This window comes from Cuculus canorus, chromosome 8 (genome assembly GCF_017976375.1).
Source record: "Cuculus canorus isolate bCucCan1 chromosome 8, bCucCan1.pri, whole genome shotgun sequence".
Classification (NCBI taxonomy): Eukaryota; Metazoa; Chordata; class Aves; order Cuculiformes; family Cuculidae; genus Cuculus; species Cuculus canorus.
In genome coordinates, this window is record NC_071408.1 from 5,184,478 (window position 1) to 5,209,322 (window position 24,845).

At 53.6% G+C, this 24,845-nt stretch overlaps 1 protein-coding gene and 1 long non-coding RNA gene across 3 annotated transcripts in view; one reads left to right on the forward strand and one right to left on the reverse strand.

Moving 5' to 3' along the window:
• The window catches only part of CACNA1E (calcium voltage-gated channel subunit alpha1 E), a 139,373-nt gene that overhangs the window by 28,442 nt on the left and 86,086 nt on the right, over positions 1-24,845 (forward strand). The window contains exons 3-5 of the mRNA XM_054072648.1: positions 14,893-15,158; positions 23,680-23,786; positions 24,245-24,384. Of these exons, the coding sequence (XP_053928623.1) occupies positions 14,893-15,158; positions 23,680-23,786; positions 24,245-24,384 (513 nt within the window). The remainder of the gene's footprint in view (positions 1-14,892; positions 15,159-23,679; positions 23,787-24,244; positions 24,385-24,845) is intronic.
• On the reverse strand, positions 1,516-14,309 carry LOC128852851 (uncharacterized). Of its 2 annotated transcripts, none has more exons than XR_008450941.1 (3): positions 13,753-14,309; positions 5,846-5,963; positions 1,516-1,823 (listed from the first exon to the last, which is right to left on the reverse strand). It is a non-coding gene; the product is annotated as an uncharacterized LOC128852851 (long non-coding RNA). The 2 variants fall into 2 exon arrangements; XR_008450942.1 differs by lacking the exon at positions 13,753-14,309 and adding an exon at positions 11,390-11,489.

The following is a 24,845-nucleotide window of genomic DNA, read 5'->3' on the forward strand; positions in this document are numbered from 1 at the left end:
CTCCTGGCTGGTGACTCAGGAAGTCCAGCACAGAGAAAATAAATTGACATATGGGCTCGGCAAGTGCTCGGTGCCTTGTTATCTTTCGTGACCCACCAGGGATGCCAGATGAATAAATCATGGCTGGGTAGGAAGCAGAGAGATGGCCTCGTTAATTGTCGGCTGGCGGAGTGAGTTCCTAGAAGGGCTGCTCGCTAATTAACTGCCTGGATAACTACAGCTCTATTCCGTGGCAGGGAGATGAATCCAGAGCCTGCTCGTACCATGAGGATGTGCCCCTTTTCCCACCCTAGGGTTCTCTTTCTAGCAGTAAATGAAACACAAAGCCTAATGGCTTTAGTGCAATGGGAATATGCACATGGCGCGGCTGCCATCCCAGCCTCTCCCTCTCCAGGCCGGTAGGGTCCAACATTTGCGTTTCCCAGCTCCTGGATACTTGGTTTTGGCATTTCGGTTTGCTTTATGATGGTTTTGTGGGTGTTTGTGGGAAGTCAATTGAAGTCAGGCATCCCTCAAATTTGGGATGGGCTGTCCTCCCTTCGCCCGGGCTCATTGCTGCTGAGATCCGACTGTGGGGCTCTCTCCTTTCAGAAGCCCAAGCCCTCAGCCTGGTAGTCACACCACAGGAGCTGGAGATGCCAGTGCTTTGCAGTAGCTTTGTCTTTCTAGATGCAGCATTCCTCATGTACAGCCAGATTTGTGCAGCCACTCTTGTGCTGGGTTGCAATGAGGGAAGAGAAGACAAATGAAGGCTTTTTCTTACTTGCCCATCAGTGTTAGCATCAGCAGCTCTGACCCCTACTAAGCCTCCATCTCTGTTGCCTTTTGCCAGTGAAAATACCCATGAGTAAAACATGCTTGCCCCTTAATAGGGTGGAATGAAACTATGAGGGGGAGAATGTACTTTTCCCTATTTATTAATGGGGAAACTGAGGCAGAGAGCAGAAAGCACAATCCACCACATGCTGTTGGAGTGTGTGTGGGGCAGTGGTTCTGTGGGATGCTTAACTTTATGGTGAAGGGTGTGTGTACCAGCCTACCTTGTTCTTCTGTGGGGGACTTAAGCCCAAGGCAGACGATAAAACCCATTTTCCACTGTCCCACTCTGATGTCCTGCCCTCCTTCTCACTGTTCACGCACTGGGATCGGGGATGGACATACCTGCTGTGCTTCCACAGGGCTTGGCCTGCTGCTTCTGTGTGAGGTGGTCGTGGTGGGATCCTTGGAGTCTTTGTCACATCCGTTTGGCAGATCATTTGGACCTTGTGTGTGTGTCTGAGAGAGAGCTCAAAGGAAAAGCTCCTTGTCAAAATCGGCAAACGCAACCTCCTGTGGCTTCTCCAGGCTGAGCAGCCGCATCCTCAGCTGATGGCAAGACAGGCAGAAACACCTGGGGAGCAACCCAGAAAAGCCTCAAGCTGAGTGAGGAAAGCAGCTGGGTCTTGATAGAGTGTGGAGAGGATAGTGTGGGGATGGGATGCTGTAATTCAGCATTGGAGTACCTGGGTGACAGGTGGCAGGTTTCAGTGTCCTGTAGGAAATGATGCTCTCTGCCCACAGTACAGGACAGTGCTCCTAAAGGATAGCATCATTAAAAGCCACCTCCTGTCTTGTAGCATCTTGGAGTTAATGGCTTTGTTGGAGTTTGCTAGGTCTCCCCTGCATGGTGTGATCTCCCTGTAGTCCATCTGGGAGCGCGTGGTCCATGGATTGGCAGGACAGGAGAGCTCTCTGCTGCTCACCCAGGTCGGTACCTGCAGCACCAACCGTGGGGAGCCTTTTGGGCTGGAGCATAATGTTACAGCAGCTCTGCCTCCATGCGGCTTTATTGGAAGAAGAAAGAGAACAGAAGAAACTGTGAAAACGCACAGGGTGTTGCTAACAGATCTCAGTGGCTCTTTATGACTTGGCAGTCTGTCTGGTTCTGTGCACACTCTGCATCCCAGATTACGTATGAAGCTAACATTCTTTTCTTAAAAATCTTTTTTTTTTTTTTTTTTCCCTTGTTGCTGAATGAGACAAAAGGTCCCCTTGGTGTGTGCTGGGCTGCCAGCTCCATCACGGCTTCCCAGCACATTCCCCAGCACGTCGTACCAGCTGGGTTTAATTGGCTGCAGTGATGGAGAGGGCAGGAGCACGCGTGGGGTGGCAGTTCTGTTTGCTCCTTGTGCTGCCAAGGCTGCCTGCGATATGCCCTTGGGCTGGGACTGCTTTGGAAGCAGTGTGGCCCTGGGAGGACCAGAACCCATCATCTTCTCCCTGCCTGGATGTGCTGTGCTGTAAGCAGCAGCCTCTACTCAGCAGCTCCTGCCCAGTGGGCTCCGTGGAGGGCTGCTTGGTACCGTCCTGCCATAGCCTGGAGCTGGTGGTGAGGGGCTGGAGTGTCGACTATGGGAGGGAATGGTGAAACAGCAGCCTTTGCTCCTCTGTGGCTGCTTCTGGGGAAGGGAGAAAGCACTCTGGCACCCCTTCCTGAGATCTTGGCTGTGACACCAGCATGCCCATCACCTCCTCATACCTCCCTGCCCTGGGAGGTAGATGACTTCTCCAGCACCTCTGCAGTCTTCATTTCTGTCAGATGCATCTTAGCTGCATCCTTCCCCACCGTGGGCTCCTGTTCAGATGCCTGCTGCTGTGTGCCTTGGAGCTTAGGAGGGCTGGGTGGAAAGTCATGGCAGCACAGGCAGCTGGTAGGAGCTGCAGGGGCTCTGCAGACAAAAGCCCTGAGATGTCAGTGACAGCCGAAGCCAGGCTCCTGCACCTTGGAGCATCCCTTCTGCAGATACATGCATGTCTCCCATGCAAGCCCTTTCTAACCCAAGGCAATTAAGCTCTCTGAGAGCCTAATGAGCATCTCTCAGTTAAGAGGACTCTCTGTTTTTCCCTGCAAGATGTGGCGGAAAGGACTATGTACACTTTAAGCCCATGGGCAGTGAAATATTGCCTTATTATGATAAATTGGCCTTCAGCAGCAGGGAAGCATCTCACTCAGAAGTATCCATCCTGGACCTCCCTGCGCTCTCCCTGCTTCCTCACAGTGCAGTCCAAGGTTTTGATACATGAGGAGGAGATTTTCTACTGACCTGGAATGAACTTGAATTCTGCTGAATGTCCTGGCAACAGCATGGAAATAGCAGCATCTTTCCCTGAACAGCCTCAAAGTCTGGGTTTCTGGCACACCCTGGAGGAATTCCTTTCTGAGTGAATTTAGGTGACTTTGCAAAGCCTCTCAAGAAGGGCTGCCAGCAGGGAGGGCAGTTACAGTCGGTTCCTATCCTTTCTGCATGGCTGAGGCCACTCTTCTGGGGAGCTGGGCTTGTTAGGAGCTGGTTGCTGAACAAGGAGGTCGAGGGGGTTCTTGGTGGATCTCTCTGCTTGGGACCTACTGCCTCACATCTTGTCACCGCATCCTGGCACATCTTATTCCTATCTCCCTTGCTGGATCACAGCTGTGGGTGTCGGAGATCTTCATCTCAAGGCTGTGGTGAAGCCATGCACCGTGCTGGGGCTGGTTGTGTTTTCCAAGACCTTCAGAAAGAGCTTCCCCTTTGGCCTGGGGCTAGCCAGGGCTCAGGAGCATGGAATCACTGGGATGTTGTGAGGTGGGAAAGGATCTCAATCGGGTTCACCTACAGCAGACTGCCCAGGACCATGTCCAGGTGGGTTTTGAATATCTCTAAGGATGGAGACTCCACAGTCACTCTGCGGAGCCTGTCCCAAATACTCAATTCACCTCACAGTCAAAAAGTTTGTTCCTATGTATAAACAAACTTTCTTTTATTGCTGTTTTTGTCTGTTGTGTCTCGTTCGTTCACTGGCTGCCACAGAGGAGAGCCTGGCTCTGCCTTTACTGCCCACCATCAGGTCCTCCTATGCAGTGATAAGACCTGTTCTGAGCCTTTTCCAAACAGACTGAGCAGCCCCAGCTCTCCCAGCTTCTCTTTGTAGGGCAGATGCTCTACTCTTTTAGTCACCTTTGTTGGAGTTGCTCCAGTAAGTCGGTGTCTCTCCTGTCCTAGGGGGCACAGTACTCTGGATGTGTCTCACCGAGGCTGAGCAGAGAGGAAGGGTCATCTCAGCATACTGGCAATGCTTTGCCTTATGCAGCCCAGGAGGCGGTTGGACACCTTTGCTGCAAAAGCTCACTGCTGGCTGATGGTCAGTTTGGTGTCCACCTGGTCCCTTGGGGATTTCTCAGCCAAGCTGCTTCCCCACCAACATATACTGGGTTGTTCTTCCTAAGGACGTGGCATTTCCCATGAAGCTGAACTTCACACTGTTCCTCTGCCTGTTTCTCCAGGATGCTGAAGCCCCTCTGGATGGCAGCACAACTCTCTGTTTTATCAGTCCTGGTTTTATATTGTCTCCCTGCACTGCAAGCATGAATGTAGTGACATCTCTGGTATTCAGTACAAGTTTCCACCCTCATCCTTCCCCACCCCTGGAATAATCCAACCTATTCCCCTCTCCCAGGCAGCCCCCGGCTGTCCTTATATGATTCTGATGGGAGGGCTGTCTGCTGGCCCGGAGATGTTTGTGGGAGAGGTGCTTTCCAGCCTTTCAAGTATATATAGTGCACGTTATTTCTGTTCACAGTTTCTGAGGTCTACTACACCCCACCCCCTTACGCTATTTGTATTTCAGAGATGACAGGGTAATAAGATAATTCAGGGTGGAAGGGACCTCAAGAGGTATCTAATGGTTTTATTTAACTCAGTGCTTTACAATTTAAAACATAGATGTCTCATTACGCACTTCTTCATTTCAGACCACACTCTTCAAACTTGGAAAGGGTTTTGAAAATCTGGTGAAAACCCAGCTATCAGGATTAGTGCATAATTCGTCCCCAGAGAGACCTGCTCCTCCTAGACCTACCTGTACTGTGGGAATGGCACTTCCACCTTACTGTGCGTGAGGGAATGCCAGTGGTGGTGTGTATGTGTGGGACAAGATCTCGGTTCAGCTGTCTCTGAAGGGCTTATAGGATTTTCTTTTGAACTTGCTAGTCGGTCCTTCCTAGTTCACAAAGGGTTTGCTGTGTTCGTGCATGACACGTTAATCCCTGTCTTGGACCTCTTGCTCTGTGTGGGAGCTGAAAAAAATCAATGTGAAGTTAGGGAGGTCCCTGAAATTGTACTAAAGCGGCTTTCAGATGTATCTCTTGATTTTCCAAGGTGGCCTTTGAAATATTAAGAGATCTTTCTTGGAAAAGCAGAAAGGAGAGAGATGCATTTCTTGTCCCCGCTTACTTTTTGCATGCTTGCAAAGTATGTAAATGGATGGATTGGAATGGGAATGGAATGAAAAGGATGGAAAAGTTCACTCTGATCTTTTGGCGCAGTGTGCATGGGTCACCCAAACCATATTAATGTTTCTGTGACCTTCCAGTACCTGAAGGGGCTACAAGAGAGCTGGAGAGGGACTGTTCATAAAGGCTTGTGGTGATAGAATGAGGGCGAATGGGTATAAACTGGAGAGAGGCAGATTAGACTGGACAGAAGGAGGACTATCTTCACTATGAGGGTGGTGAGGCACTGGCCCAGGTTGCCCAGGGAAGGTGTGGCTGCCCCATCCCTGGAGGTGTCCAAGGCCATGTTGGATGGAGCTTTGAGCAGCCTGATATAAGAGGGGCTGTCCCTGCCGATGGCAGGAGGGTTGGAACTGGATGATCTTTAAGGTCCCTTCCAACCCAGACTGTTCTATGATTCTGTGGTTGGGGTGGTGCTGTACACACCAGCAAGGCTCTCTCGAACTGGGACAGACATGCTGATGCTCATCCCCGGCTGTGGGGGGACCACAAGTTGCCTGAGGAGATCAGCGTGGCATCCTTCTTACCCAAACACACCTGAAAGAGCCGGTGTTGTGTCTCATCTTTCATGGATGATGTTATTAGCTGCATGAGGCTTGCTTGGTGGGAAGCAGCTTTCTTGCAAGCTTGAGGCACGCAGCTGTGGTAAATGATTCTGTAACGAAACACACATCGTCTTCGTGAGCTCTGATACAAACCTTGAGTTCTTTTTTTATCATCAGAGAAGCTTCACAGGGGTCATTTTTTTCCTACTACAACTTACGAGACAGCAAAACTAGCTAAAGTGTTGTAACTGTCTTCTCTGTACATTTGCTTGAGTGGAAATAAGCCTGAAAAATTCTTCAATTAATTTTTTTCCCATTGAGGAATCGCACAAGACATGCTCAGCTGTGCTTTGCTGGTGATGGGCGAGGGTGTTTGCCTTCGCAGAGGATGTCGAGCCGATGACTGCCTGTTGCTGCAGCAAGGGGGGTGGTTTTTTTCGCACCTCCCAGCACCAACTAGCTTTCAGAGAGAGGTTTTGCTCTTTGGCCTTTTCTCTTTCACAGGTTTGGAAGATGGAAGCAGCATCTCCTTCCTGGCTGTGCGCCAGGGATGGGGCTTCTCTGGCTGTCTTGAGCATCAGCTGCTCAGTGCAAGTTCAAGCTTGCTGGAAGAATTTTTCAACAGCTCTATCTTCTCCTGGCTCTTGTCCTGACAATGTAATTTCGTTGAAGGCACCCTGTTTCCTAGCAGGTTGCTCCTGAGAAAGCTGAGACTGTGAGTTTGGCTTTGCTATATTGCAAATGAAGTTGGGGGGCTACTGATCCAGCTCTCTTTTTATTGCTGAGGGTATTTGCAGCCTAAAAGCAGGAGGTTCCTCTGTCAACCTGCTTGATAGTACTGTGGTTGTTGTGTTCATTTGGCTTGAGCCTTGCAGGGCAGGTAGAGGATCAAAGAAAGTGTCAAGTGCTCCTCAGGTGTGGACTTGCCTTTTGCAGGGGTGAAGAAGTGATCTAAGAGAGGAAACAAACTTCCACCAGCTTTGGTAGGAGCTAACACTGCTGCATCAGAGGAGACATAAGGATGTTGATGGGGAAAGCGAGAGATTTCCTCTGCTTTGCAGAGGTTGGAAAAAAAAAAAAAAAGGGTTTTAAAAATCCCTCTCCAACACTTTGGCAGGCTAGAAATATGCTTTCTCATGTTGACTGTCTATGGCTGGCCCTGGGGATGTCTTTTCTGAGCTCAGCCTCCTCGTTCCCCACACACACATAAAGCTTGGCAGCTTGGTGTTTGGCTGTGGCAGAATCTGCCCCCTTGAGCCCTGCACTTTGATGTCAAGAAGGAGGATATCCCCCAGGTCTGTGTTTCTTCCCTCTCTCCTTCTCTCCTCTTACCCATGCCCCCCAGCCCTGATCGTTTTGGCACTGACGTTCGCAACTACTCCTACTTTTTCCCCATTGGATCCTCTTGAGTCAACTTCTCTGGAAGTGGCAGTGCCCCAAACTGGAGCCATCTGAGATTGAGGAGGGTGGAGAGGTTATATCCTGCCTGCTGCCAGCTTGGTTAGTGTGGGCCTGAGACGCTTTGTGGTTCGGCAGAGGGGAGAGGTGGTGCAGAAGGATTTGGGGATTGGAAGCAGGGAAGGAAATTTGCTTTAATCTGATAGAAAAGCAGAGGCAGACAGACAGACAGCTGTTCTCAGAGAGGTGGGATTGCTGCATGCCTGCCCTGAGCAGCCAGGATGTGGCTGCAAATGCTAATTAGAGGCCAACTCCTAAGGCTAAATAAAGCAGCAGGGCACTATGGGCAATTTATTAATGGGTGATTATTTCAGGTCTCTTCAGCTGAGCAGCAAAGCCTCCCAGTCTAAGGCAGAGTTAGCCAAAGGAGCGCTGCAGTCCTTGGAAACACTCAGCATGGGGTGTTTCAGTAGGAAATACGAGAAAGGCAGCAGAGGTCTCAGGGATACTGCCCTCCTGCATGGCATCACTGCAGCCAGCAGCAGTGCAAAGCCCTTGGTTGCTGTGGTTCGGAGGGGATGGGGTCTTGCCAGCTTCTGAGCTGTTGGCAAACGCTTGTGCTTGTTTGATAGTGTATGGAGTGGCAAAGGTGGTGACCCTTGTTTTTGGTGTGGGCTTTTGGAAAGTACAAAGACCTGAGCAGCCTGTGGCAAGGTGGGTAAGTGTAGGCATCGAGCTTCATGGTGACAGAGTGGGACCAGGCACCAGAACCAACTCCTGTGGGTTTCACAGAGCTGGATGCACAGCCCTACTCCATCTCCATAAATGCACAGGACTGGAGGTTTCTTGGCTGTCTTCTAAATGTCTCCCAGCTCCTTCAGCCTGTGGCCATTTGGTTACTGAATCCCTCTTTGACATTGGAGGCAGGATCTGAGAAGAGAAGGCTCAGAGGAGATCTTATAGCGACCTTCCAGCACCTGAAGGGGGCCTACAGGAAAGCTGGGGAGGGGCTATTCGCAAAGGCTTGTAGTGATAGGACGAGGTGGAAAGGGCATAAACTGGAGAAGGGCAGATTTAGGCTAGACATTAGGAAGAATTTCATCACCATGAGAGTGGTGAGAGACTGGAACAGGTTACCAAGGGAAGTTGTGACTGCCCCATCCCTGAAGGTGTTCAAGGCCAGGTTGGATGGGCCTTGAGCAGCCTGAGCCAGTGGAATGTCCCTGCCCATGCCAGGGGCGTTGGAACTGGATGAGCTTTAAGTTCTCTTCCAACCCAAACTATTCTATGATTCTACTTTATTGGCAGCTCTGACGGATGAGCTGCTCTGTACTCCCACAGTGACATGGTGTAGCGGAACATCTGACTTCAAGGCTCTGCGGTGTGTTTGGACACTTTTGGTGGCTTCAAGAGGTACACGAAGAGTTTATCTTGGGGTGCTGTGATCCTAGGGCACTGTGGGAGGTGGTGAGCCCTGGCGCTCAGGCCACCTGAGCAGGACCTGGTGCCAGGCGGTGGCACTGGCATCTTGGCACGCCTGACCAGCGCTGAAGAGCACTTGGGGAGAGCACAAGAAGCAGATTATATGCAGTGCCTGATCCCTGTTCTGACTGCAGAGACACCTTTAGTGTCTTGCCCCTGTTCACACAGGTGGTTGTTAGAGCAGACCAAGCCACTGGGAAGTATCTACGTGGGTGTAGCGAGGGGAGGAGGAAATGGGATAGAGGCTCATGGTTTTTCTTCTGGGCTCTGCTTGGAGCTCCCTGAAAAAGTGTGGCTTGTGTGCAATCAGCATCTCGCCCCTAGAGAAGCGGGGGGACTGGTGGGTCCTGTTGGGAGATGTTGGGTGTCATGGGTTTGAGAACCTTGAGTAGGACCTGCCAGGAACTCCACTCATGTTTGTGTGGCATTTTGTTTGGCAGCTGCTAACTGGCAAGTGTTCTAAAAAAATAAAAGAGGCCAGAGATGCTCTGAGCTGTATTCTCTTAGACAAACACTTGCAGAGAGGTTAGGAAAGGGGGTTTCTGGGTGGGAATGGAAGGTATGCTGCATCTTGTGTCTCGGGAAGGGACTGCAGAGGGGAAGGCAGGGTGCGAGCTGCTATGGCCCTGCTACTTCTGTGCCTCCACCACTTGTGCTCCTGCTTGTGAGAGAGCTTGTTGTGGGGAGATATAGCAACCAAAATCCCTATTTCCAAAGAGTTATTCCTCCATCTCAGAAAAGAGAGCCTAACAGGATCGTACCTCATTAATTTTGAAGGAGCCAAGACTGGATGTTGGACTTCTGGGTCTTGGTAATTAAAACTAGCAGTGTTTGTGAATACAAGTATGTTTAATGGCAGTGTGCAGCAAATGACACTTCCAGCTTAAAACCGTTTCAAGTTTTTCTGCCGCCACTGCTGTGTGGCACCTGGTGGGGCTGCTTCAGCCCAGTGACCAGGAGAAGTTTCGTGGAGTAGTGGCAGTTGCTTAAATCTGGATGCATAATTTAGAGCTCGGTGTGAAATTTGCTGGCTTTCTCTAGTTTTCCAGCTGTCTAATTTCCCAGTGAATAAATTATGCTGCTGACCCTGAGAAGTCAGCCCTCTGGGTCTGTGTTGGGAATGTGTCCAGGCAGTTCTGCAAGAAGATGCTGCTCGTTTCTGCTTTTAGTGCTGGGAAAGGCATGGTGAGGCTGATAGCTCACGGGAGAACCGTGAGTAGGGCAAGGCTGTTATCAAAGAGATCGAGCAGATGACAGAGAGCAGCCTTGGCTTGGGTGAAAGTTGCCTTCCTGCACCAGAGCACAGAGTCCCTGCAGCATAGCTGAGCCTGTTGTGCCTGGCTCAGGGCTTTGTCAGCCAGAATGATGCCAACAGGGCTGTCGTGGCCCAAACCACAGCTGCCAACATCTGCACAGATGAACACCAAGCACAGACTGGTGTAGCATCTTCTAGAGCCACTATCCTGGAGCTGCTTGGACCTTCACCCACATCCTGGATATTCGTGGGTGAGCTGCACCTGCCTGGGGATGCTTCGACCCTGCTCGGCTTGGCAGGGCTTCCCCTTTGCAAATGGGGAAAACATCTCTTCCTAATCCAGCAGGTAATGAATTTGTTCCTGGAAAAAAACCACCTTCCAGTTCTGCACGGTTATAAACATGCTTCTGAGTCACAGCTATCCAGTCCCAATTTGAAATTTGGCCAGAGCACTGTAGATGATTTAATTTGATCCCGTTTCCCTGCCCTCCCCCCCCCCCCCCCAACATAACTAAAGCTTTATTTTAAAAATAAAATCAAATCAGGATGCCAAAAGCCACTTTCTAAGATGAGTGCAGCTCATCAAAACTCCTGGGAATAATATCAGTCACCAAAGCAGAGCCTGTCGCCCGCTCCAGACCCTGCCTGGGCTGCACTGGGGATCTGTCTCCTGCATGATGCTGTCCCCGAGATGGGGAGCAGCCCCGGCTTTCCGAGCCAAAGCCACTCGGGGCTCGGCAGAGGATGCTTTTAGCAATATTGCCCGTCCCCAGCGATGCACAGGTGGATTTTGGGGTTGCCTGGGGTGCGCCGGAGGCTGCTCCAGTGCGAGGACAGAAGGGATGCAAAAGCTGCGAGGGAGGCTTTGTGCATCTGCTTCAAAGAACCCCTCGGGAAGGGCAGACGAAGGGGGGCCTGTTCGGATGCCGGAGGAGGAGCTGGGGAGCTTGGGGGGCTGCAGGGAGGGGAGAACAGCCGCTAGATGGCAATGCCGGAGCGGCGGCAGCCCGGCAGCATCCCTGCGGCGGAGGGAACGGGGGTTTGGTTCTCCCCGGGAACCGGCCCGGTGTCTCCGGTGATGCCATGCAGGGGTAGCTGCGATGCTAGGAGGGCAGGGAAAAAGGCAAGGAAGAGGCTTGGATGGCGTTATCAAGGTGAGGAGTGTGATATATGTGTAAAATCCATCTAGGTGTAAAGCCCATACATGTGTAAAACCTAGCGCATCCCTGTCCCAGCGCTTGCTGTTGCTCTCTCTTCTTGGATTTCCTTCAACCACAAAAAAAAAAAACCCAAACCAAACCAAACCAAACCCAAACCCTCAACCAGCCCCGCAAAGCTGGCTCCGAATCTCTGTGCCATGTTGAATGGTGCCGGCATCAGCCGTGCTTCTCCCTGACTCACCGATTCCAGCGTGCTGGGGTGAGGGTCAAGACGAGAACAGCAATAAACATCCTGGGAAAACGAGCCTGCATCTCCTGGCATAGCCCAGGACTTTTTGTTGTTTTTTTTTTTTCGCTTTCAATCTTCCCTTAAGGAGCTGCTTTCTCATAAATATCCCATCCTTTAGCACTGTCTGAGCAGGAGAGAGGCTCCCAGCGGGGTCATCCTTCGCTTTGCTCTGCAGCAGTGAATATAGAGTAGAGCTGGAAGTGAACCCCTGGACGCAGGGGATAGTCTGCTGCCCCAGCAGAAGTGTCCAGGTAAGGCTTGCACCCCTGCTTTGAGGAGCCAAGAGGAACGGGAATGCTGCCTTCCTTCTCCTCGGCCCCTTGCGCTGAGCCATCAGGCAGGTGTGGTGTCTCTGAGCTGGGGAGGGTGCTGGGTACAGCCTTCCCCATCCTCCTCAGCCTCTGGGTACCAGCCTGAGCACCACGGGACGTGTCCCTGCCCGTGGCAGGGGGGGCTGGAGTTGGATGGTCTTTAAGGTCCCTTCCAACCCAAACCATTCTATGATTCAGGCTGGGTAGAGGCGTGCCTGCAGGCACAGGGGAATGGGAGAAGGCTGGGGGACTACAGACAGGAGCTCTGTGGGGCTGAAGATCTGCTTCTGGCAATCGGCCCAGCCTCGGGCTAATTAACAGAGGTTTAAAGGGTTGAAAGGTGGGAAGAGTGGTATTGCTGGTGGTGGGGAGAAAGAAGAGGAGGCAAAGGGATGGATGAGCCACAAATCATAATTGATTCGCATAGGGCAGTGTTTTGCCTGGAATGAATCGAAGAGACTGTAATTAGTTGGGTAGCCAGTGTAGCCTCCTTGCTGCCCATCGTTAGTGGAATGAAAGCCCAGGGTCACCCCGGTTTGTGCCAGGGACGGCTGGTGGCCTGGGAGGGATCTGCACACCCTTTCTCCACTCTGCTGCAGTGTAGTGGTGGCAGAGCTCGGAGGGCTTGCTGACACCTCCTCTCCCCCCCAGTTATACCCCTATCTGTTATAAGGCTAATTGGAGAAGTAAAGTTGATTAGAGATGCAGCAGATGGGCGTTGTAGTGAGCTGGTGAGCTCCTGGTATCTGGCTGAGGCTGGGGGAATGAACCCACACCCTTTTTTTTTGTGAACATTTGTTAGTTTTCTTGCTGTGGAGGGCCTGATCCTTCTTCTTCCTTGCCCAGCCAGCCCGGGAGCTGCGGGCAATGCACCTGTGAGAGCCTGGGCCAAAAAGCAAGCACCAAGGCTGTTCAGTCATGGTAGTTGTGCCTGCAGGGTGGGGAAGGCTGTGGTGAGGTGCTGCTGAGCTGCACTGAGGGAGTAGCCCTTGCCTAAATGAACTAACGATTAATGTGATTAAAGACTTGATTTTGATTCTTTTATTTTTTTTTCCAGTTTTTTTTTTGGGGGGGGGGGGGGGGTGTTTGTTTTTTGTTTTGAGCTGCCCCGAGTGTTCCTGGCTGCTGCGCAGCAGATGTGGGAGACGGGGCAGCAGCTGCTGTGTTTGCAGAGCAGGTTGCTGATGGTGGGGTGGACAGGGAAAGAGCATAGTGGGGATGTGGGGTGTTTTGTGATGCTAGCTGGAGCTGTGAGTGCTCTTCCCATGGGAGAAGCACGTATTGAGCACTGAAGACCCTGAAGCCCTTTGGATGTAGGGTTGAATAGAAGGGGTGGGAGATCCTGCATGTGAACAGCTTGCAGGGTAGCCAAGTGTGCTGAGCAGTGAGGCTGGTGCCCTGCCCGTTGGGTAGGGAGGACACTGGGGACATCCCTGGGGACCCACGAACCCCTTGTGTGTGCCTGGAGGGCACGGTGAGTTCCCCAAAGGCTGGTGGGCAGTCTGGCCCAGCCCAGGGGACGCCGAGCATCCCTAGGTGACCTCAGCATCTGCATGGCCGCAGAGGCGAGGGCACGGCACCAGCCAAGTCTCTCTACCTGTACAATAGCAGGGAAGAGTGCGGCCACTGCCAGACTGGCCCTGGGGCCAATTTCCCCCTCCGGATCCCCATTGTAGCCGCTGCAGGGATGCATCCAGACCCAGTTGTTTACACCTCTCTGATGAGCTGCTGTTTCTTCTAGCCTATATCAAGCATCCAAAAGAAAATCCTGAGGCAGAGGGTGCTAAGTGTGCTGATCTGTATGCCAGTGTGGTGGCATCGGGGCGGCTCCGGCAGGGAACCCTGAAGTTTCCCAGGGCTGGAGGGATGGTGCATGCAGCCAGAGACATGCTCGGGGCGGGCTGAGATGGAGGGGAAACCTCTTGCCTTCCCTTGCAGGCAGAAGGGGGGCAGAGCCCGTCCCCCCCTCTTTTTCCCCTCCTGCCCCCCGGTTTAGCCACTCACCTAGGAGCACCCGTGTGCTGGAGAGCCCTTTGCAGCCGGGGCAGGGGGTGCTTCTTGCAGGGTGGGAGCTCCCCTATTGCCTTTGTTCCCTTCAGACCCTCCCTCGCCTCTGACTTTCCTTTGCGGCAGTTCCTGTGCTTGCCAAAAGAATGCACTGGATGGAGCGAGGGAGCGAGCCGGGCGTGTGTGTGCGTGTGTGTGTGTGTGTGCGCGCTCGTGTGCGCGTGTGTTGCCACTGACTTCATTAAAGCAAAGCTGTCCCTGAGCTGCAGAGGCGCGGCAGCCTTTAATTTCGTGGCCCCGGCTCCTGCGGGAAGCCGGCATCGCATTTGCACGCTCCTACCCCGGCAGGGAAAGGCTGAGCATCCCTGCTGCAGCAGGTGCCTGCCTTGGGGCTCGTCCTGCCATCCCTGCCCGCTGCCCCCCCCGACCCAAAGGATGGGTGGCCGGGCTCCCGCAAGCTGCTGAAGATGGAGTCAGGAGGAGGGAGTTGGACACTTGGCTCCAACTAGGCTGGACCACGCTGCAACCTGTTCCCCTGGCCTCCCCTCCGCTGCGCTGGGTGCTGTACCACATTGCATCTTCTTTGCGATGGGGCGGATGGAAGGACTTGGATCCAGCCCTTTTCCCGGCCTGGTCTCTGGTGGCAGGCAGTCCTCGGGCTTGACGTGGTGGAGGGGGCTTAAAAAGGGCTGGTTTGGGCTTGCAAGCAGAGCAAAGGCGAGGATGTGGCTGGGTTTAACCCCTTGCTTCGTGGCAGAAGGTGCTTAGGGACCGAGCTGCTGCGGCCTCTGCCAAGCATGCAGGATGACTCCGTGCCCTCCCCGCTGCCCGTCTGGCTGTCAGGGTGGGGGGGCTGGAGGCAGCTGGCTGCCCACCATGCCGTGCCACTGAGCCGGTGCCGTGCGTATCCATCTCTCCTTCTCCACGCGGATCTCTGCTCCCTTGGAGGGATGGAGGAGAGACGGAGCTGAGCATCTCTGCTCCCTTGGAGAGATGGAGGAGAGACGGAGCTGAGCATCACCTGGGGAGGAGGGGGCTGTGGTTGGGATTGCACCCCACAACCCCCCTCCCTCTTCTCTCCCCCTCCTTCACCGCCTCAGTGGTGCTGCTTCGGCTCACCTGTGTGTTTTATTCCAGGATGGCTTGCTTTGGGGAGGCAGTGGCTGGCAGGCTGGGCTCTGGAGATGGGGGCTCCGACCAGAACCGGAGCCGGCAAGGAGCTTCTGCCCCTGCAGGAGGGACCCCAGGAGCCTTCAAGCAAACCAAAGCGCAGAGAGCCCGGACTATGGCTCTGTACAACCCCATCCCCGTCCGGCAAAACTGCTTCACCGTCAACAGATCGCTTTTCCTCTTCGGAGAAGAGAACATAGTCAGGAAATATGCCAAGAAGCTCATCGACTGGCCATATCCTTTCTGTGCCCCCCTTTGCTCCCTGGATTTGCCTTGGTGGCCACCTAGGACACGTGCGTGTGGCATTAGCCAGCAGGTAAGCGCCTGCCTTCTGCTCTCCTTTGGCACGCGGAGAGGGGTGCCCGGTCCCCCCTCCATCCCCCAGGGATGATTTCCTCACCCTGTTGCTGCTTCCCCTCTTGTGCTCTGCTCGGTGCCTGGCAGGGAGCTGAGCCCCTTCTTCTCATGGGGAGCCCCCCAGCCCCTCCTCAAGTTTGGATTTGGAAACCTCCTGTGCTGGCACGGAGGGGTGCTCTGGTGCCAGTTTAACACTGTTTTAGGATGCTCTGTCCGTGTGGCTGGCGGAGTGGGTTGTGGCCTTTCCTCCTCCGTGCCTCAATGTCTTGCAGGAATTTTGCCACCCCACCCCACCTGGAGCCACCTATGCCATCGACGACAGACCCCTGGGAGCATGCAAACTCCAGTCCCTGCTGGGTGGCGGCTTTGTCCCCTCCTGCACCAGCCCTGCATGTGCTCCCTTTGCTGCTGCTGCTGCCTGGCAGGGGCATGGCCGTCCTCGCTCTGCAGCCCCCGGCCCCGGCAGTGGTGCTGGGAACTGGCTGCCCCCTCCCTGCGGCAGATGCTGAGAACCTCTGACTGTGCCTCATGGGGGGCTGGCGCAGGGGACCGCGGCTTATCCCAGAGACCCCTCCGCCTAGGGTTGGGTGGATTCCCTGCTCCTCCATCCTTTCAAACACCCCCTCATGGTTCTCTCCCCTCCCACCCTCCCTGCGGGTGGCCCTGGGTGCCCTGGCTGGTGCCCAGCACCGCAGCTCTCCATCAGCCAAGGCTCAGCACCAGAGACCCCTCCTGGGCTTTGCCCCCTTTGAGGAGGCGAGCCTGAAAACTTCAGTGTGGCCACGCTTTGGCTTTAGGTCCCTCCCTGTGCAGTTTTCTGCAGTGGCGATTACATGCAGCTCTTGCTGCTGCTGTTTTCTCTCTCTGCAACTTGTTGGTTAACTTGCTGGCTCCTCCGGCGGGCGCAGGAGAGCTTTCCCTGATGCCAAGCAGCAATGCCTCATTCCAGTGCAACAGGTATCTTGGGGAAACTGCCTGGTGAGGCACAGGGATGCAGGGCAGGTCACCCACCCTGCTGAGCATCGTCAGAGAAATAGCATCCTTGCATCTGCAACGTGTCAGGTCAAGCCTCTGCCAGGCCGGGGATGGAAAGCTGTAAAGCCTCCAGGGCTGGGGAGGTGACCTGGGGATGAAGGGGCAGCTTGGAGAGACTGAATTATTCCTCGTGGCATCCCTAAATCTCTCCCTGCCAGTGGTGGTGGGTGGCTGTGGGAGCATTGGTGTGGCAGTGAGAAAGGAGACGTGGCAGCTCAGCTTGGAGCTGTGCAGGGCAGCGGCCAGGTTGTCTTGCTTGCTTTTCCAGAATATGCCAAATTATTCGCGTGCTTTTCCAGTGTGATGTGGAGGGCCTCACCCCTTCAGCTTTCATTTAAAGCAAGAAGGAGTTGAGGTGCTGCTGCTGGCCCGGCACTCCCTGCGTGGGCCAGGGTCCCGTGCCGGTGTGATGTCTCATCTCTAGGCAGCCGCTGTTTCCTAGAGACTAGAGCTTCACCAACTGCGTGGTAAAAACTCCCCAGCATTATTCTTTCCTGACATTTGCAATGCATGAGGGAGATGGACTCATTTTATAATTTATTTCCAGAAGTAAATGACATATCCCCCTGTGAGTTCTGGGAACGAGCGTGCTCCAGGTGTGGGAGTTGAGCATCCCTGGCCATGCCCCACCTAGCTGCCATCTCTCTCTTTCCAAGAAACTCATCCATCTTGGGGCTCTTCTACACCACTTGAACTCTTGCGGGCTTGGGGGTGGACAAGGCTTTTTGGTGATGAGTTTGGTGAGGTTGGTTAGACAAGTTGTTCCCATCCTTGTAGTTGTACCCTGGCACACGCTGCTGGTGCCTTGTGGTAGAGCCGGGGAAAACGTGTGAGCATCTCAGCTGCTTGGCCTGGAGACTACGGCATCGCTCCTGGCCGAGGGTGATTTGGGTAGGCGAGTGTGGAATTTGGCCCCTGTCAACGAGAGCTGCTGGCCTCGGGAGGGAGCTGGGCTGGTCCCAGCGCTGCGACTCAGAGCGGGCATGGCACCGAGGGATGTCAAGGGGGCTGGGTGGAGCGCGGGGAGGAGTGGAGGCTCTTCTTCATCCAGCTCCAGTTGACTAGGTAATAGGGCTAAAAATAACTGGTGATTCAGGCCTGTATATCTGCTGGGTAACTGTATAATTATAACCAGCAGCCTCTGCAATTTGGCTTTCCAGTGTAAATAGGGATGATGCATGGAGGGGAAGGAGGAGAAATACGAGCAACTGGGATTGGGATGCAGCTACTTGGGGAGACAAGTCTTTGCCGAGTTCCTTGCTGGAAAGCCCAGGGTGTTACCTCCTCTGGAGCTGCTCTTTTTACTGGTCCTGCTCAAAATGTAAGGCAGCTGCTGGTTTGGCTATAGGAACATCTACTCGTCTTCTTCTTTGGAAAAAAACCCTTGTCCTGCCGGCTGTCCTGCTGATGGCCAGGCCTTTAGCACTGATTTCATTTGTTTGGCTGCCTGGAAATCTGCAATTCAGTTAGCACATGAGATGGGCTGCAGCTCATCTATATCTGCTCCATTCTTCATCCGCTTAATCACATTTGACCTGGATAAGATCCTTCTCCCGCCCTAGAACCACCAGATGACACTGTGGGGCTCTGGCTATGTCCCCAAGGACAGCCTCCAGCTGCGGGCACACGCTGGCCACTGTACCTGTCCCTGTAGTTTGGCAGGGGTGAGGGATGTCCATCAGTTCTCTGGAGACCTTACTGCTTGCTGCAGTGAGGGCTTTCTCCTACCTCAGCCCCTTTGAGGACCAAATCTGGTGCAGGGCTTGGCCAAGAGCAGCCAGGGCATCTGCAAAGCCCCAGTGCGCATTCCCAGTCCAACACACGTAGGGTTTTTTTCCTCTATGAGATGCACAACCGTGTATGCCTGACTTGTTTGGTTCATGATAACTCCCCCTCTGTCCTGGGCATCTCTGATGCTGTGTGGATGCTGCCCCTCAGGGACCTTGGTAGTGTCATGCCACGCCTGGGCAAGCATCTCCTCCACCTTTGCTTTTTGCCCAGCCAAGATTTTGGCAGGTCTCGCGTCCCCTTGGGAAGAGCTGCGCCATGTCATGCCATTCTTGGGCAGCTCACTCTTCGTGCTACACAAGAACATGTTGGTTTGGTTTATTTTTTTTTTTTTCCCCTCCAAGGCTGTTTTCTGTGCCCTTCATTCATCAGATTTCTAAAATGTTTTTTTTTTTGGGGAGGGGCGAGTAGGTGTAATGGCAGGTACATCTTCTTGACAGCAGGAGAGAGCGAGGCTGCCTGTCAGATGGTGAATTTAAACAGAAGCAGCTGTTGTCATGGTGACACCAAGTTGCATCCTGTTGCCATGGCAACCAAAGTTAAAAAACTGATGTTAAGGCAGGAAAATCACATGATGTGGTTCTTTTTGTTTTTTTTCTTTTTTTTTTTTTTTCCCCTTAAAAAAAAAAAAAAAAGGGGGAAGGGGGAGGAAGAGATTTGATTTCCAGTTTTTAAGCGCAGGGTTAGGTGGGGGAGGAAGAGACACTTCTCCACGGAACTGTTTGCACGTGGCACCCTGTGCCCACATCCCTTTGGAAGCAGTAGCGGTGCGGGCAGCTGTGCCGCGGGCAGCTGTGCCTCAAGCAGCTTCTGACTGGTACTGCCTTCGGTTTAGTCCCTGCTGAGGGATCACACCACCACGTTTTAGAGCCATAAGCATCAACATCTACAGCTGCAGATCGTGAGTGGGGTCTCCTCAGCTGAGGCACATCCATGCAGTGTGATTAAGACAAGGCTGAGTGTCTCACTTGGGTGCTCCCTGTGAGCTGTGCAGAGATGTGAGCACAGCCCTGAGCCCACGCTCGCTCTCCTGAGCCTGTTTTGCTGTACATAATGGGCGCAGAGGAGCTGGCTCACATCCAGAGCATTGCTGGAGGAGTTGGAGGCTGTCAGCACCTTGTCCCCCTGGACATCATTTTCTGTTGACCCCAGCGAAGCACAGATGGGCCAGGGGTGCTGGGTGGTAGAGTGCAGGGATGGGGATGGTCCCAAGGATCCACGACTCTGTGGCTGCTCGAGGGCGTGGGAAAGCCTTATCTGCTGGGGGAAAATCCCCCTTGTCCTCAGGGGCAAGCCAAGCAGGTGCTGTAGGGCTAGGGAAACCCAGAGCTGAATTAGGACCGTTCGTGGACTTTCCCTGGCATTTTGGGTGTCTCTTGGAAAACAGACTTGGAGAGGAGGTGCTCGCTTTCCTGCTGGAGTTTGTGGCTGAGAGGAGGGAAGTCGGGGTGTTCTAAGGATGGAGATATTGAAGAGGTGGGTCTTTCTTCCTGTCATGCCACATCTGTGTGGGGCAGGTAGCAGTGATAGGATTGAGACCATCAAGGTCCTAGAAAAGCTGGGGAGGGGCTTTTTATCAGGGAGTGCAGGGACAGTAGAAGAAGTAATGGTTTTAATCTGAAACAGGTTGTCCAGAGAAGCTGTGGCTGCCCCATCCCTGGAGGTGTTTGAGACCAAGTTGGATGAGGCTTCGGGCAACCTGATCCAGTGGGAGGTGTCCCTGCCCATGGCAGGGGGATTGGAATTGGGTGATCTTCCAAGGTCCCTTCCAACCCAAACGAATGTCTGAGTCTATGATTCTATGAAGGTGAAGTCAACAGATGCAGCTCCCTCTCACTGACACCTGGTGAGCAGGGAAAGCCCCTCAGCACAGCAGGTCCTGGGGAAGGCCTGGGAAACAGTGGGAAATGAAGAATTAAATTTCTAGGAGGTGTTGGAACTGCACTGGATGATGCAGGCAGGGGAAGAGGTTAAATTGTTCCTGCGTTTCTTGCTGACCCCCTGAGGCAGGCTTCCCCAAGAGCCCTTTTGGAGATGCCCATGTGGCCTCACTCTTCTGGGTCTTCTGCTCCTTCCCAATCTGCCTGCTCAGGAGCAGGGACAGAGCACAGTCGCTGAGATGGAGAGATGAAGGGGGACTCTCCGCAGCTCTTGGTCCTTGCCCGCATCTGAGGAGGGATTTATCTTGCACCAAACCTCTTGAGAGTTTGCATCAACGTGCCATCAGCACTATAAATCCATCTTCAGGTCTTGGAGCTGAGCACACTCTGTGCTATAACAGTGTAGATGTTCTGGCTGGGCTGGTTTTGGCTCCCTGTTGGAGGGGGAGGTGAAAAGGGGGAAGATAATTGGAAGCAGGCGTCCACTGGTGGCTGGACACCTCCCTGCTGCTCCCTGTAGACCCACCATGGAGCTCCAGCTCCAGGCATGGGGGTTGTTAGCCTGCAGTGCCTGCTCCGTGAGGGCCATGGCATGGATCTGGATGGCGGTGGTGAGGCGGAGGGTGTCCGTGTAGCCTGAAGGCACCTACCCTACCTCAAACATACTGAGAGGAAAGTGTGGAGCTGCAGGTGTGGCGTACACTGGGATCGGCTGAGTTGCTAAGGAAACAAGTCAACGATGCAGGGGAGAGAGAGTTGGGTAAAGGAGATAAATCAATAAGAAAACCTATTTTTATCGGCTCCCTAATGATCCTCCAGGAGAAGCCAGACGAAGGGGGAGGAGAAAGCTGGAGGGAGACCGGCTTTCATTACTGGGCTTGGAGGGAGGCAAGTGCTACTCTGCGTTTTGGGTTACTGGAAGGTTGTGTAATTAGACATCTAAGCAGAGAGGAAAGAAAGGCGTGACACCATTGTCCGGTGAGCTCCAGCCTCGAGCTGGGAGGATGCTTGCTTGGTAGAAGTGAAGCGTGTTGACAAAATTTCCCCCAGTTCAGCTGGATGTTCCTACTGTCCCCTGAGGAGGGTTTTCTTACCCTTGGCCTCTCAAAAGCTGGTGCAACTGGAGCTTGTTTCCACAAGGCTGCTACCTTGCAGCTCTCAACCAGATGTAATAACCTGGGTTTGGATGCTTGGAAATCTGGGCAAGCAGGGTTTGAAGAGTCACTTTTTGGCAGTGATCTTGTGCTTAAGTTGCTGCTTAGGGCAGTGATTGCCCTGTTTCCCTTAATCTTAATATCTGCTGACCCATGTGCCTTGTGCTCATTAGAGATGGAGCGGGGATGTGTTTCTGTGCTGAGGCTGTGTCAGATGTGCACTGTCCTCATGCTCTTGAGCCAGATGTTGGAGCCAGCAAGGAAATATAGGGGCAAACTGAGCTATCGGAGGTGGTCCTGAGCCTCCCAACCACTGCCAGACAGGACTCCCGTGCTGTTGGCTCTGGAAAATCTGAGTTTCTCTCCACCTCTTTGATGTTCCCCCTGTGGGACTAGCGGCCGCAGGAGGGAGGAGGCTGTGGTAAATGCCCATGTGGTGGGGAGGAGTGCAGGATGCTCAGCGACGCTGGGGCAGACAGGCGGACACGCCGTGCTGTTCTCACACTTCTCATCTAGGCAAATGTGCCTAGCGCCTGGGGAACCGGCTGCACCGACTCGCTAACGCACTGTTTTCTTTTAAGCCTGTGCTAATTGCTCACAGACTTTCAGGAAAATGAAACAAAAGTCCCCAAATAGGCTGGTGGCTCGGGACCAAGCGCAGTGGTCTGTGTAGTAGCTGAAGTGTGTGGCCAGAGGTGGGAAGCAGGGAACGTGTGTGGCTTTCACAGGAGCTGTGTGATGAAATCCTCACTTGTATGAAGCCTCAGAGGAAAACTTCTGGTGTCTGGCCTCTCCCTGAGCATGAGGAGCTGCTTGCAATTCGCCCTGGGCTGGCACTGATGTCCAAGCCCACAGCAGCGAGCGCTGCAGCGATCTCTCTTTTGGTTTGCCTTTAACTTAGCAACCATTAATTTCACTGAGTGGCCTTTTAAATGCCTTGGCTGAAACTTCCCTGGCTCTCCTCCCTCTTAGGCTAAATGCATCCCAGCTCCTGCAGGCTCTTCTTGGCTCTGCTTCCTGGCCAGCTCTCCAGGGACCTGCTCTGATGCATGGCCTTGCTCCTACCTTGCCCATGAACCACGACAGGCATGAGATTGTTGCTTGTGGAGTCACTTAATAGTTTCCAATTTCCCATGCTCATGGCCAGCACTGGGACGTCTTCGCTTGCCCATGGGCTCAGGGCCACTTGTTTAAACTATCTCTCTGCAGCCAGCACTTTGATGGCCAAAAGTCAAGGCTACAAAAAAGAAAATCATCCCTTTCCCCAGGGGTGGTGGCATGGGTGTTCAGCACCTCCCAGCCGGAGTGGCATGAACCTGAAGCCACGAGCTCTGGAGAAGCTTGATGTGGTAGGGAAGGGCTCATCCAGGGTCCTGGTGCTTGTGCTGGCTTGAGATAGTAGGAGTGTGGATGATTCCTTTATGGGCAAATGTATCCTAGGTGGGATCACATCCCCTTTCCACAGACAGGAGCCTTGGGCAGGTGGTAATCCCCTCTCTGCTGGCTCAGGTCCTCAGATGCAGCATTTGCTGCCACTTGTTCTGGTGCAGGATTGGTCCCAGAGAGGGGTCATAGCCCTATACATGGTTGTAGGATTTAGGTTGCTCATAAGGGTCCACCCAGATCCTATTGATAAAGTGCTGCTGCCTCTTGGGGTCTCGCTGAAGCGTGGCTGAGCTGGGACAGCTCTTCTGGGGAGAAGTGGAGCTTGGACCCAGGTACCATCAGCATCTTGAGCTGGAAACATTCAGCCTCGTGCTCTGCAGCTCCCGGTGCTGCCTGGGCTCTGCCTGCCACCTGCAGAGTGCTTGGCCAGGGACCCTTGGCTCTCAGGACATGTCTACCTTGCTGATGGGGGGCGCGGGGTGGACTGATCCAGGTCAGATCCCCAGGACTTGCCAGGGATGCCCTGTCCTCCTTGGGCTGTGCAGATATTCTCTCCCACAGGGGTGTCTTAGGACTGGCACTGCCTCCAGCCTATGACACCTTCTCCTCCAAGCCTCCTTGAGTTCTGCTTCATGATGGGAGAGAGAAGGCAGGCAGCAAGGCCATGGCATGCAGGGATGTGCCGGCCCTGGCCACCAGCATGCCATGCCAGGGACAGCCTCTGTGACACTGCCAGGGATAAAGCTCCCTTCCAGATGAAGCCCAACCTGATCAGAACCTGGTTGTCCACCTTCATGCTTGTGTCTATCTTCTGGGCTTCTCTCTCCTAAGAGAGTTCACAACCAAGCAAAGGCTGTCGGTTCAATGTCCTATTGCCTTGAGAGGGAGGTGATGAGACTGAGTAGGTCTCCAGTGGGGAAGGCCCTGAGGGCCCTCAGTTCTCTTGTCCCCTCTTGTTTCCAAATAGCACCAAAGTGGGCTTCACCCTCCTGCTCGGGAGCAGCAGGTGGTGAATCCCGGCCACAATGTGTGCTTATTCCTGTGGGGAAAGCGGTGGTGGTGGCTTACAAACAGAAGAAATGAGGGATGGGCAGGGGTGGGCTGGTAGGTTGGGGACGTCATTCACCTCTTCTCTGCTCCTTAACTCCCCTCCACTCCTTTCGAGTACATGATTCTGGCGACCATCATTGCCAACTGCATCGTGCTGGCCCTGGAGCAGCACCTCCCTGAGGATGACAAGACACCCATGTCACGGAGATTAGTAAGTACCCCGTGTCCGTCCCTCTCTGCCCTGTGTCGGGGGGTCTGGCGGGTGAGCAGGACCATCAGCCAAAGGAAGCCACCCCATCCTACCTGCCAGATTCTTCTGGTTACAAGGTGTTAGGGCAGGTGATTTCCTCTGGGACCAGCTCCTCCAGCCTTCCTGAGGCTGCTGTCACACACTCCTCCATGGAAAGTGTTCAGGAAGGTTTAAGCCCCTTAAAAAGTGCGGTAGGGAAGGGGGACTGGGCAACTTGAGTGTGTTCTAGTCCCTACTTTTTGTTTCTGATGTTGACGCCGGCTGAAGAAGGGCTGGGAAAACTCACAAAGGGAGGAAGATGGGGCAGAGGGAGGATGGGGCTGGGGAAGGTGGGATGGGACATGAGTTAGTGTGAAATGGCTGGAATTGTGTTTGCCTAGTCTCCCCCTCTCACTGTGTATCTGGTTCACCTCTGGCAGGAGAAGACAGAGCCCTACTTCATTGGGATTTTTTGCTTTGAGGCTGGGATTAAGATTGTGGCTCTGGGATTCGTTTTCCACAAGGGCTCGTACCTGCGCAATGGCTGGAACGTCATGGACTTCATCGTGGTCCTCAGTGGGTGAGTTGAGCAGCGTGGGGCCATGGGTGGGGTTGGGCACCTGGGTGCAGGAGCTCGTCATGGTGGGGACACAAGCTCCAGGCTATGGGGCAAGGCCCTGGTTTGCTGTTGTTGGTTTTTCTTCATCACAACAAAGGAAGTGGTTCTCCATGCTGGAGGCTCCTGTGTTTGATTTGTTGTGGGTCGCTGATGGTGAAAGAAGGTTCCCTGTTGGGTGACTGGCTCTGAGGGCATCATGTCTAGCTTTCCTCAGCTGGTGGCCGGGCACCCATCACCCATCTGGGCAAGGAGACAAGATAGGGGCATGGCCTGTTAAGCAATTGGATGTGGTCTGGGGGAGATTTTGGTCAGTCCCTACGTGGGGAAGGAGAAAATCTCTTTTCCTCGTACTTTTCCAAGCACTCTCCAGCCTTGGCCTGGTGCTGGTGTTCAGAGAAAGAAGTCCATGCGGGGCTGCGTTC